This window comes from Belonocnema kinseyi, chromosome 3 (assembly GCF_010883055.1).
Source record: "Belonocnema kinseyi isolate 2016_QV_RU_SX_M_011 chromosome 3, B_treatae_v1, whole genome shotgun sequence".
In the NCBI taxonomy this organism is placed as follows: Eukaryota; Metazoa; Arthropoda; class Insecta; order Hymenoptera; family Cynipidae; genus Belonocnema; species Belonocnema kinseyi.
This window is the reverse complement of record NC_046659.1, coordinates 92164264-92177073: the sequence shown is the minus strand read 5'-3', so window position 1 is coordinate 92177073 and position 12810 is coordinate 92164264. Positions and strand designations below refer to the sequence as shown.

General features: G+C 26.1%; 2 protein-coding genes across 2 annotated transcripts in view; one reads left to right on the top strand and one right to left on the bottom strand.

The window, feature by feature from the left end:
* Positions 1–1797, bottom strand: part of LOC117169046 (protein misato) — a 205647-nt gene extending 203850 nt beyond the window's left edge. The window contains exon 1 of the mRNA XM_033355134.1: positions 1683–1797. Coding sequence (XP_033211025.1) covers positions 1683–1775 — 93 coding nt within the window. The 5' untranslated portion in view covers positions 1776–1797. The remainder of the gene's footprint in view (positions 1–1682) is intronic.
* LOC117169048 (decapping and exoribonuclease protein-like) lies at positions 1482–11984 on the top strand. The gene is made up of 5 exons (XM_033355136.1): positions 1482–1498; positions 1696–2050; positions 6493–6716; positions 11245–11609; positions 11679–11984. Exons 2-5 carry the CDS (start codon positions 1752–1754, stop codon positions 11907–11909), a joined length of 1119 nt encoding a protein of 372 aa, XP_033211027.1. The 5' UTR covers positions 1482–1498; positions 1696–1751; the 3' UTR covers positions 11910–11984.
* Positions 11985–12810: the final 826 nt, after the last annotated feature.

Here is a 12810-nt window from a genome sequence, read left to right as displayed (position 1 = left end):
AGAGGGAGCTCTTCTTAATATTTTGACACCAAAATCATGTCGATACACCTTACCGACTGCGAGTAAAGCCACCCACGCTTTAACTTGACAGACTGTAGGTTATTTGAAAAATTACAAACATGACAAAAATATTAGAATTCAATAAAGGAGTAGCACAACTTTTTAGCATAAAAAAATATTGTCCTTTGTTGTCTTTTTGGTTTGAAAATTATTTATATTTTTGGTTGAAGACTCACCATTTTAGTTAAAAATTGACCTTTTTGGTATAAAATAAAAATTCTTTCTTGAAATACCTTTTTTATGGGTAGAAAATTCAATTATTTTGGTAAAACATTAATATTTTCGGATTTAAAATATAGACTTTCGTTGGAAATTCTCTTACTTTATTTTTTTAACTATAGAAAAAACGAACGGATAAAATCGAACTTCGTTACACTTTTTTCGGCCCTGAAAGAAAGAACGTTTTCGTTGAACAGCATTCCTAGATAACGGTTATGGTTTTAGCCATCGAAAATGTTATCCAAATTGACTTATTTTGCTGATTTTTTGGTTGAAAATCAATTGTTCACATTGCAAATAACCATACCATTTTTCGTTGAAAATTCATCTTTTTGGTAGAAAATTAATGCTTTTGGAAAACAATGAATCTTTTTGGTTGAAGAATAAAATATTTGGTTAATAATTCATATGTTTTTGGGTTTAAAATTCAACAACTTGGTTCAAAGTTGAACTACTGTGTTAAAAATTAATTTCAATTCTTTTTCAATTGAATCTTAATTTTTTTTTAAACTCAAGATTCTATTTTAGCTTACAAATTTATCTTTACTATGTAAAAATGTAATTAGTTTTTTGAAAATTCATGTATTTTGTCGAAAGTTCAAAATTTTTGGTTAAACGAAACTGTTTTTTATTTAAAATTAATAACTATTTTTGGTTATAGCATTAACTATTACATTTTTTGTTGAGAATTCATCTCTTTTGCTGAAAATTCAACTACTATAGAGTTAAAAATTAATTTTTCTTTTGTTTAAGGCTTATAATTTTGAAAGATAAATTTTCATCAATTATCAAAAATATCGTCCTTGGTATTCTATTATTTTATATATTTTATGATTTATTTATTATATTCATTATTATATGTTTAAACTGCCAACTAAAATATTTTTATATTTTATTTTATTTTAAAAATTGCATGAGACAAAAAAATAATCGCGCCCGTAACTTTGGTGTTTACCGCGTGATTTTGTTGCAGTTATTTAAATAATTTAAAACGAGATAACAATTTTATAAATCTGTTAATAACATATAAATTATAAAAATTCGCATGTAACATTATTCAGTATAAAATTGAGGTTTGCTTCTTTTCTATCCTCGTTTTTTGTTTGGTTTTTTTTTTTTAATTTGAAAAAATAAAAGAAACCCAGCCGCATGCGCAACTCAGTAGCGTACAAAAGACGACGTGCCCAGAGCACTTATATAAGCATTATCTCTTTTTAAGGTGAAGATCCTTAATTAAAAATTCATTATTATTCCCACCATACTATTCTTTCGATCATTTTCCTTAATTTTCCTATACAAGATAATCTAAATTCCGTAGCAAAAGTCGGTACTCTTTAGATACTGAATATTTATGTTAGTTTTATGTTAAAAATGATTTAATTTTGTGATGTGACATGACTCACCACGTGTGCACAGCTGGAGAATCGAATGCAAATCTGAATCACAACAAATGTCAAAAAATTCGAGTCGTGATGTCGTTCGAAGTAGAGCAGCATTGGAACGAAACTTTTCCTTGTATCACAAAACCAGAAGTTGTTGGTTATTTCAGTATAAATGGACAACGTGAATATTTACCGGATTTGTCACAACTGAAATATTTTAATGCTCCGCGAAACAGTCGTGGTGAAGGTGTCGAACTTAACCTCAATCATGGGATTGATAAAGTAATACGTAAACCGGAATCAGCTTCTGGAGAAAAAATAAATCATCTTCTACACTGGATTATTTATAATTCTAGTCAAATTGAAGCCCCACCTGGATACGGACGATGGTTAGTAGACGCAATTATGTACAGCAATATTCATATTATTATTTCTTTAGAATCACTATTATGTCTATCCAGTTTTTACGATTTCATGGTTATTTGAAATAAAAAAAGTTACAAAATCGATAAAGTTTTCGAGAGAAACTATCTTTTCACGTTTAAAAATACAGTAGCGATTTGTTGAAGATACGTGAAATTTTATGAGTACCAACGAAACACCTATTCATACACAAATATATTATGCACAAAGCTTACGGATTATATTTTTTCTGCGTGTAATATTTTCTATAGAGATAAATAGAAATCTGAAAAATAGAAATTTTCTAAAAAAAATTGTACACCAAAATTTTATGTCTAATATTACAGTTAATTATTATATTAATATTATAGTTAAAATTTTAACTTCCAAAAATGTATTTTTAATCAAATAATTAAAATTTCAAACAAAAATATACATTTTTAAGAGACGATGACTTAAAATATCCCGAAAATTAAATTCCCGATACCGAATTATAAAATATTCGTACTAGAAAATTCCCGAATTTAAATTATAAAAAAAATTTTTAATATTATTTATTTATCGAAAATAGAATAATACAATATTTTCGCCAAAGAAAAATATTTTTTAATGCCTAAGGTTTTTAAAAGTTATTATTATATATTTTTCTGAATAGAAAATTTTGTTTGCAAAATGTTAGTAGGTTCGCAAACAATTTTTTAATTGTCTAGTTGGGATATTTTATAATTCGTAAATTTTCTTTCCGACATTTTATGATTCGAGAATTTTATAATTCGTTGATATTATAAACTGTTCGGGAATTTTATTTATGAAGGAATTTTCAATTTCTGGATTTTTATGTTTCGGCAATCTTTTTCCCATTTTTAATCAATTAGTTTAATTTTTAAATAAATAAAGTTTTAAACAAATAAACAAATTTTAATTTAAAATAAAGAGCAGTTTAATTCAACAAAAAAATTAATTCTTATAAAAAAATGTAATATTTTATATTTCAGCCAAAAAATAATTTAATTTTAAATTAATAATTGTTCATTCAAGAAAAAAAATGGCAACCAAATTGTAGAATTCTTGACAGAGGCTAATGTTCTATAAAATCAATAATCAATCAGATTAATTTTCAGTGGAAAATTAGTACCTGAATTATCATTTAAAAACTATCAATTTTCAACAAAAAATAGAATAGTTAAGCTTTCAGTACAAAATTTAATTTTCTACTAAAAATGATACCTTTTTTACCACAAATTGAATAGTTAAAATTTAAATTAATTTTGAACAAAATAGTTCAATTATGAATCAATAAAATCAATTTTTAACAACGTCGTACCACTTAAAAAAAGTTGAATCCTCATCGAAAAATCTAATCCTAAAATGTTTCACTAAAAATTATCAATTTTCAGTAAAAAAAAAAGTTAATTTTTCAGTTAAGAAAAGCAACATTTTGAATTAAAAAGTTCATTTTTAAGCAAATAGTTCAATTTTATATCAAAATAATAGAATTTTCAACTCTAAATAACAATTTTTCAATAAAATAGTTCATTTTTAAGCCAAAAAGATGAGTTTTCTGCAAAAAAGTTGATTTTTTAATCAAAAAATATTAAAAAGTCTGTAAAAAATTAATTTCCAACCAAATAGGTTAAACTTAAACTAAAAACAATACTTTTTAAACGAATTAGTTACATTTTCAATCGACGAGATGAATCTTCAACTAATAAAATATATTTTTTCACCAAAAATATAATAGTTACATTTTTAGGCACAAAAATGAATTTTCAACTATAAACAATAAATTTTTAACCCCAAATCGAATAATTAAAATTAATATTTAAAAAATTTAAATTTCAACCAAAAAATAAAAAACGATCCTTCAACAAAATAGTTCAATTTTCAAACAATTAAATCAGTTTTTAACCAAATTGTACAACTTTCAGCCAAGTAGTTAAATTTTCAAAAAAGACAAGTTTTTCCGTCGAAAATGAAATAGTTACATTTTTAGTTTTTAAAAGTAGATTTCAAGAAAAAAAAGACGAATTTTCGACAAAATACTTCAATTTTTAAACAATAAAAATAATTTTTATCAAATTAGTTCAACTGTCAACCAATAGTTGAATTTTCGCTAAAAAATATAACTTTTTCACCAAATATTTCAATTTTCAAAAAAATAATTAAATTTTTTACCAAAAGAGATTAATTTTCAATCAAAAATATAATAGCAGACTTTGGAATAAAAAAGAATTAAGTTTTAACGGAAAATAGTTCGATTTTCTTATTAAGTGCTACCTATTCATTCATCTCGCATTTAAGTAAAAAAATCGAGATATAGTTGAGTTTTCTTGAAAACAGGGAAAACATAGGAATTCTTCAACAAAGGGGAAAGAGTGTGAAATTTTCTTTTATGTTGCCCGTGGTGAATAATTTTTGTAAAGCCTGTATCGTGTAGGAAAAATTTTAAACCTAATATTTTTGTGTTGAATATTTATTTGTTTTGTTCCTCTTCACCCAGATTATTTTCTATAGAGCAGGAACAATATTTAAATAAAAAGAATAATTAATTAATTGTGTGTAGGATCTACTTTGTTTAGAAAATATATTTTATGTAGGAAAAATATATCAATTCTTATCTATTTCGTTAATGAAGTAGAGCCCTGAAAGTATGAAAGAACAGTGAGGTCCGATAGGTTAGACACTCTCACACGCATTCAGTTGATCGACATGAATTTGGAGCGTCTTCAATTGTTCTTCGCATGGATAGCTCTTTTTCTGAATTTATCCGTATAATACCTTAATTACTTATCCGAATGATTCTAAGGGATTTGAAAAAATTTCATTGGGTTTTAAAATTTCCTATAATTTCGGATATAGAAGGGTTTCATAGGGCCTATAATATTTTTGAATATTTTTAGACATTCCAAGAGATATTAAAAGTATTAAAAAAATTAAAAAACAGCATTAAGAGTTTTAACAGAAGAGATTTCAAGAGATTAAAAATATCTTGGGTATTTTAAATAGATTTAAATGATTTGATGTAATTCCGAAAATTTTTTTAAGATTTTAAGAAATTTTTAAGAACTTAAACAAATTTCAAAGGATTGAAAATATTTTCGGATATTCTTAATTATTCCAAGGCATATAAAAGAGTATTGAACATTTTTACGAAATTATGAAAGATTCAAAGGATTTTTTAATTGAATTTTTTTTAATCAGAAGGGATTTCTACAGATTTTAAGAGATAAAATAATTTGGTGTGAAGTCGTAATGAATTTCATAACATTTCAGAAGATTACAACGATTTTAAAGGAGCTATGAGGTTATACAATATTTTAAAAGATTCTAAGCGATTTTATCAGATTTCCGAGGATTTAAATGATGTTATAATATTTTAATGGATAAAAAATAATTTATTCGCGAGAATTGAGGGATTTGTTAGGGTTTTCTAAGATTTAAAGAGATTTTAAAATATATATTGCAATTGATTCGAATTCACTTGCAATTAATCCTGAATTCTTAATAAATTATCCTCAATTATTAAAAATAATTTGTAATTCACTTGAATTCTTCTAAATTCACTCAATTCTACATGGGGAGAAAATTCGTGAGATTATTTCACGGCACTGATCCTTGATTTTATCATGATTTGGCGCGAGAACTAAGATCTCGGATCCCTAGCTTTTAAAGCATAGAGTCCGAGACTTTAAAACACGTAAAAATTGTAGCTCTAAAATTACGCGCTTCCGTGAATTAATCGTTTGAAATTTCTCTCCCTGTACATAATTTAATGGATTTTTTTACTTTTTTTTTATTCATCCTGAAGCTTTTTAAATTCACTTGGCATTTTAGGCACTCCATCAAATTCTTTTGAATTCCCTTGAATTTTTCGAAACTCTTTTCAAACTTAATGAATTCAATCAGTTTTTTAATATTACCATTTTTTCCGACTCATTTGATTTTTTTAAATTCACATTGCATTTTTACGAATACCATAGAATTCTTCTCGTTTTCCTTAAATTACTTTAAATCCAATCCAATTTTGCTTGAATCAATGCAATTTTCTTAATGTTTTCCAATTCGTTTGAAGTTAACTTAAATGGTTTTCAAGTTTTATGAATTTATTCTGAATTCTTTAAAATTCACAAGGACTTCTTATCAATTTCATCGAATTCTTTTAAATTAAAGAGAACATTAGTCATATTATTAATGCACATTAGTCATTTCTTGGGTTAGAAATTAGTCAATGTTGACTAATTATAAAATGAAAAGATTTGGATACAAAATTATATATTAGAAATTTCACAATATTAGAATGTTTGTATTAAAAGACTATAATTGGCCTGGGAAAATGAAAAACTAGTCAGAGAAAAATAAAGGAATTTTGAAAATTCAGTTTTGGGGCCATCCTGATTGTTAGAAAAAATATAAACCGACAATTTCACAGGCTGAAACCAGAATTTGTTTGTTATCGAGGACTATTGAGTGCTTTATGGCGAACACCATTTGAAGAAAGCGATGGTTGGATAGTGTGTGCAGTTAAATTTAAAGGTACTATTTACCTCTGCGGATTTGATACAGAAGAAATGAAGCAGAGGAAGGAAAATGCAACAGCCAGGGATTTAATGATGTCCTCCTGGGGTTTCAAATTCGAGCAGTATGTTCTATCAGGTATAGAATTTTGTAATTTATCTGCATTATTTTTCTATCAATTCCCTAAGGGATCGCTTATAAAGTACGCTACCAATTTAGGGGGGGGGGGGGTTCCAGTGGAAGTTATTTTATGAACTTAGGTAACGTTTAGTACGTTTTTTTATGATAGTAAGTTTGAAAATTAATTTCATATTGCAGACTTCACACTTTTCCATATTCTCCTTTTTAAAGAATGTCCGATTTTTTTTGGTGTTTTTAAGAAATCTCCATTTTTTTCTCGATTTTTCGTTAAAATTTTTGTTTTGGTTAAAAATTCTACTAAATAATTGAAAATTTCATTATTTTGTTGAAAGTGTAACTATTTTGTTAAAAACATCTTCTTTTTGGTTAGAAATTCAACAACTTAGTTGAAAGTTCTATTAATTTGATAAAAGTTTATCTTTTTGGTAGAAGGTTCATCTTTTTGGTGGAAAATCAAACTATTTCTTTCATAAATCGTTTCCTTTTTTGATTGAAAATTAAATTTTATTCACTGAAAATTGAACTATTAAATGCTTATTTGAAAATTTCTCTATTTTAGTTAAAAATTCAAAATCTTCAGTAGAAAATTAATCTTCTCAGTTAAAAAATCATCTTTTCCGTTCAAAATTCATCTCTTTGGTTCAACAATGAACTATTTTACTAAATATTCGTATTTTTACATTCTCATCTCGATTAGAAGTTACTGGTTTTTATGTGAAAAATGACTTTCGCGGTTTCTATCAAATATCGATGTTTTGAGGCCCCGAAGTCAGAAAAAAATAGTTTTTACGTCGCACAGTGGAAGGAATCAGGAGTTTGCGGTTCATAATCCACTACAGACTACAATTCTTGACCAATTTTGCCGTTTTCTTTTAATGCTTAGAATTAAATTCTGCAGAACTTCATTAGGCCCGATTTTTTAATTTCACTCTGTGACATTTATTATTTAAACAAATAGAACGTTAAAATTGGACATTTTACGAATATTATTTTTTTCTCTGAAGAAATGACTTGAGAGAAGTCGCATATTTATCAGAATTATTGCAGATATACTTCAGGAACATTAATATTAGGTTTGAGATTTAGGTTAATTGTTATAAACAATTAATATAAACAATTACTTTCATACGCTGCTCAACAACAACAAAAAACCTTATTTTGATTAAAAATGCCTAAATATCTCGTAGAAGTAGTATTGAGAATGGAAAATAACCATTAGTTAACAATTACCACTATTATAAATATTCTAATAAACAAGTCGTGTTATTTTATTTTTTTCGAAGATGTTTTTCTAATCAATCAACTTTCAAATTAATGATAAATTATAATAAATATCTGAAAAAAGTTAAATATTTTTATTGTTATTAACAATATTATAAACAAATTCATAAATTTAGCATTTTTCATAAGAAAAAAATTATTTTTTCTGTTAAATCAAGTTGCAGTTTTCAAAGTGGTTTTCAAAGTGGAAAAACCTCGCTATTGTTATTGTTATTAACAATCATTTAAATAAACAGTCATTTTTAGCAAGTTTGCGTCTGAATAAGCAGTTTTTTTCGTTATGATTATTTTAATGCATCTCGATAGTAGTGCTTAATTGAGTAATTTTCTTAGTAATTCTGAATTAAAATTATTATTAAATAATAATAGAGAATTGTGACTTAGAAAGAAAACATAAAAGAAAAATGAATTTTTACAGATGACTGATTATTTAAAACATTGTTAATAACAATAACAATAGCGAATTGTCACACTTTCTTGATGATTTATAACCACTTAGAAAACTGCAATAATATTTAGCAGAAAAAATAATCTCTTTTGATGGAAAACGCTAAAATTTTTTATTTGTTTTTAATATTTTTATTAACAATAAAAATATTTGACAGTTATATTTTTTGCAGATTTTTATTATAATTTAGAATTAATTTGAAAGTTGGTTGGTGAAAAAACATCTTCGAAAAAAATAAAATAACACAATTTGTTTATTAGAATATTTATAATAGTGGTAAATGTTAACTAATGGTTATTTTCCATTCTCAATACTACTTCTACGAGATATTTAGGCTTTTTTAATCAAAATAAAGTTTTTTGTTGTTGTTGAGCAGCGTATGAAAGTAATTGTTTATATTAATTGTGTATAACAATAACCTAAATCTCAAACCTAATATTCATGTTCCTGAAATATATCTGCAATAATTCTGATAGATAGCGACTTCTCTTAAGTCATCTTCGGAGAAAAAAAAATAATATTCGTCAAATGTCCAATTTTCACGTTCTAGTTGTTTAAATAATAAATTTCACAGAGTGAAATTAAAAAATCGGGCCTGATGACTCGGATTGGATTGTGATTTGGCACACTTTTTATGAGTGTAAAAAGAAAGCATGAGTTTATTAGCCTGCTATTTTGGATACAAAATTTAAAAAGTTAGAGCATTAAAAATATTTTTGAGACCATTTTTTTGACGATTTAAAAATTCTATGCACGGCTATTCGTCGTAATCGAAAATTGAACAATTTATACTAACGAATTTTTCGATAAAAAGGAAATGATCAGAGTTAAAGTTGAAAAAAAAATAACGTTGGTTTTAGAAAGCCCTACAAGGTTGTTCTAAAAACTTTTTGAATTTACTTAAAAAAACGAAATACCATTTTGCTGTTAATCTATTAAAGATGCGAAAAAAATGAATAGAAAAAAGTGTGCACCCTAAAAGATCTACAAATTCGTTATTAGCCACTTTTTGTTTTGATGCGTAGTTTTTTTTTATTCATAAAACACCATAAACGATCAAATTTCTGGACAAGCAACACAGCTTCGAAAAAAAGTTTTTCAACCAAAAAAGAGCAACAAAATTTTTATTAATCATTTTTTGACGATACGCGTAGTTTTTGTTTTAATCGTAAAAAATGACATTAGATACAAATGAACAAATTAAATTTTTGGTCAAAAAGACACAAGACATAATAAAATGTTTAATAACAAAATTGTTTTTAAATTAGATCTTAAAATTTGCTTTAAAGCTGTTTCTTCTCACGAGACACGTGCTGAAAATGTGTTCGTTAAAGCCGAAAGAGCCTTAACAGACGAGAATTCACAATCACTAAATTTCAGTTGTCGATGGTTTGACCTTTAATTTTTAAAATCCTATGCAAAAATGTGGTGGATGTACAATTGCATTTTTTTATTGTATTCAACTGTTTCTGACTTAAATTAAAATCTTCTTTGTTTGAAAATTCAATTATCTGGTGAAAAATTGACCTAAGTTTTAATTTAAATATATTTAAATAATTAAGCTAAATATATTTAAAATATTAAAAATAAAATTAATTTTCATTTATTTTTTATTTCAAAAAATATATTAGTTAACTGACTTAATTTTCTAAAAAATTAGTAATTTTATACCCGTAATTAAGTTTATAAAATATAATATGTCCATTATTGGTCGAAAATTTATATTTTGAATTCAAAATTTATCTCTTCTATTTGAAAATTCAACTATTTTTTTGGAAATTCGTCAACTGTTTTTTATTTCAAATTACAATAGTTTTCCTTTAAAATATAAAGTGTAACTTTATATTTTCGGTTTGAAAATTTAATTTGCTTTGTAGAAAATTCGTCTTTCTGAGTTCAAAATTCAACAATTTCGTAGAAAATTAAATTATATAGTTAAAAATTAACCTTTTCGTTGAAAATTCTTTTTTTCTGGTTGATAATGCAATTGTTTTCTAGAATATACGTTGTATTTGTTTGAAAAAATATAAATTTTTTATTAAAAATTCATTGTATCGGTTTAAAAATTCAACTTTTTTGTGGAAAAATTATCTATTTTGTTGAAAAATTGGCTGTTTGGGTAGAAAATTAATATTCTAATTTGAACATTCATCTTTTAGGCAGTGGATACAATTATTTTGTTAAAAGCTCGTTTTTTTCTTAAATTTATTTTGGAAGAAAATTAGTTTTTCAAAACTGAATATGCAATTTTTCCCTTTTTTGTTGAAAAAATATTATCTTTTTTTCAAAACAACTGTTTAGTTGAAAAATCAACTATTTTGTGTGGCAGATTCAACTATTTCGTTAAAAATTAATGTATTTATTTAAAAAAATAACTACTTTGGTAGAAAATTCCCTTCTTTGTTGAAAATTCGTTTATTTTTGTGAAAAATTATTATTTTTTAATCGAAAGTGTAACTATTCCCTTTTTGGTTAAAAACTTATATTTCTGAGAAAATTTATCTTTGTACTTATAAAATTCAACTATTTTGTTGAGTAATTTTTTTTCGGTCAAAAATGTAACTGTTTTATTGAAAATTCGTATTGAAAATTCATACATTCATACATGAAATAAGAAATATTATATATCTTCTGTTTGAGAACTGAACTATACATGGTTAAAAATTCAACTATTTTATTTAAAATTTAATTATTTTGTTGGAAATTCAACAATATCCTAAAATTGGTAACGTGGTTTATGGATGACTCCTACGTCCTAGATTTAAAAATATTGTAAATTCCAAAAGACCTTTTCAGATTCTCCTGAGAAAAAGCCGGATGTCTCAGAGCCAGTTAACGAATCTGAAGAATTCTGCTGCATGTTCTCTTGTGAGTTTGGGGACAATTCGATGCTGTATGGAGCAGAGATGGATGGAATTGAGACAACAGAGCCGTTGAAAGAACCCGTTCCATGGAAAAATGTGAATTTTATAGAACTTAAAACCAACCGAATTATTGAAACTGGGCGGCAAGATGTTTTCTTTAGAAAAAAACTTTTGAGATGGTGGTGTCAGTCTTTCTTAGTTGGTATTGAGAATATCTTGTGCGGTTTTAGAACCAATAACGGAAAAGTTATTGATTTGAAAAGATACAAGGTTGTGGATCTGATAAAAATGGCTAAGGTAAATAAGAGTCAAAATTAAGGAAAATTTTTCAAAAAGAGAATCACTAAGATGTTATTCTTATTTCAGAATTATTGGGAGCCCTCCCCCTGTATGAACTTTTGCGACGCTTTCTTGAGTCACATAAAGACTGTCGTTACTGAGGATTACAACAAATGCATTTACAAATTTACCTGGAGGCCTGGAGGAAAAATCGAAATGAATATTCTAAATAGCGAAGTCGCTTCAGGTCTCGGAGCGCAATACGCGTTTTTACCTCAGTGGTTCACAGAAAGAGCAGCCGAATTGCAACGGAACTAAGGTGATATTATTTTAGCCGACAGTCCATTAAAAATGTAAAACTTGTCAAGTTAGGAATTAAAATTAAATTATTTACTGCCTTTTTTCATTCATTAATACATTTCGGATTCTAATGTTTAATAATTGAACACAGCGAATAATGTACATTGTACATACGTGGATATTTATTAAGCCTCAATTTTAATAAATATTATCAAGACTTTGATGTTATAATTTATATCATTTGTACAAAAGCAGAACAACTGTTCTTTTTATAAGTTTGTACATGTTGCAATAAACTATTTTTTACGTAAGAATTTTCTGTTTTGTACAAGACAACATCTTCGAGTACCGAATTTTCTACACAAAAATAAGGAGTAGCTGTTTTATGCTGACATTATGCTAATATTAATAACAGTAAATAAATTACTTCATATACACAAAGTACTCTAAAAACAGGGAAAATAGGGGAATAATTGTGGAATTTATTCTTTGAAATAATATTAATGTATAAGTAGGTACCATTAGGCTGGTCTAAAAATGCATTGCAACATTTTCTTTCTTTCTGAAGGGCATGACACCCCCCAAAATTTTTCATTTTCGGAGAGAGAGGCCCATTTAAGTAAGACGGGGAAATTTTGAATTTTCGAAAAATTGAACTCGTGGTCCAGGGTTTCTTAGAAACGTGCCAAGTTTTTTTAGGGATTGAAGAGGAGTGTCTACGAAATAAAATCATACTAATAACTTTTATTTCCAACCCACTTTACACGCAGCGCCCCAAATATGACCCATAAATAAAAAAAACTACATTTTTACGTATTATTGTTACTTTTTAGCTATTTCCGTCATTTTTTTCATACAAATAATTACTAATGGACACTTTGAATATTTACCATGACTTTTTAAACAATTTTCAATTGTT

What these genes read in the sequence shown, in the direction of transcription:
- LOC117169048 (XM_033355136.1), top strand. Translation starts at nt 1,752, where the DNA reads ATGTCGTTCGAAGTAGAGCAGCATTGGAACGAAACTTTTCCTTGTATC. An exon ending in CCACCTGGATACGGACGATG is followed by an intron (nt 2,051 to 6,492) that starts GTTAGTAGACGC and finishes ACAATTTCACAG; the next exon opens with GCTGAAACCAGAATTTGTTT. An exon ending in ATCTGATAAAAATGGCTAAG is followed by an intron (nt 11,610 to 11,678) that starts GTAAATAAGAGT and finishes TTCTTATTTCAG; the next exon opens with AATTATTGGGAGCCCTCCCC.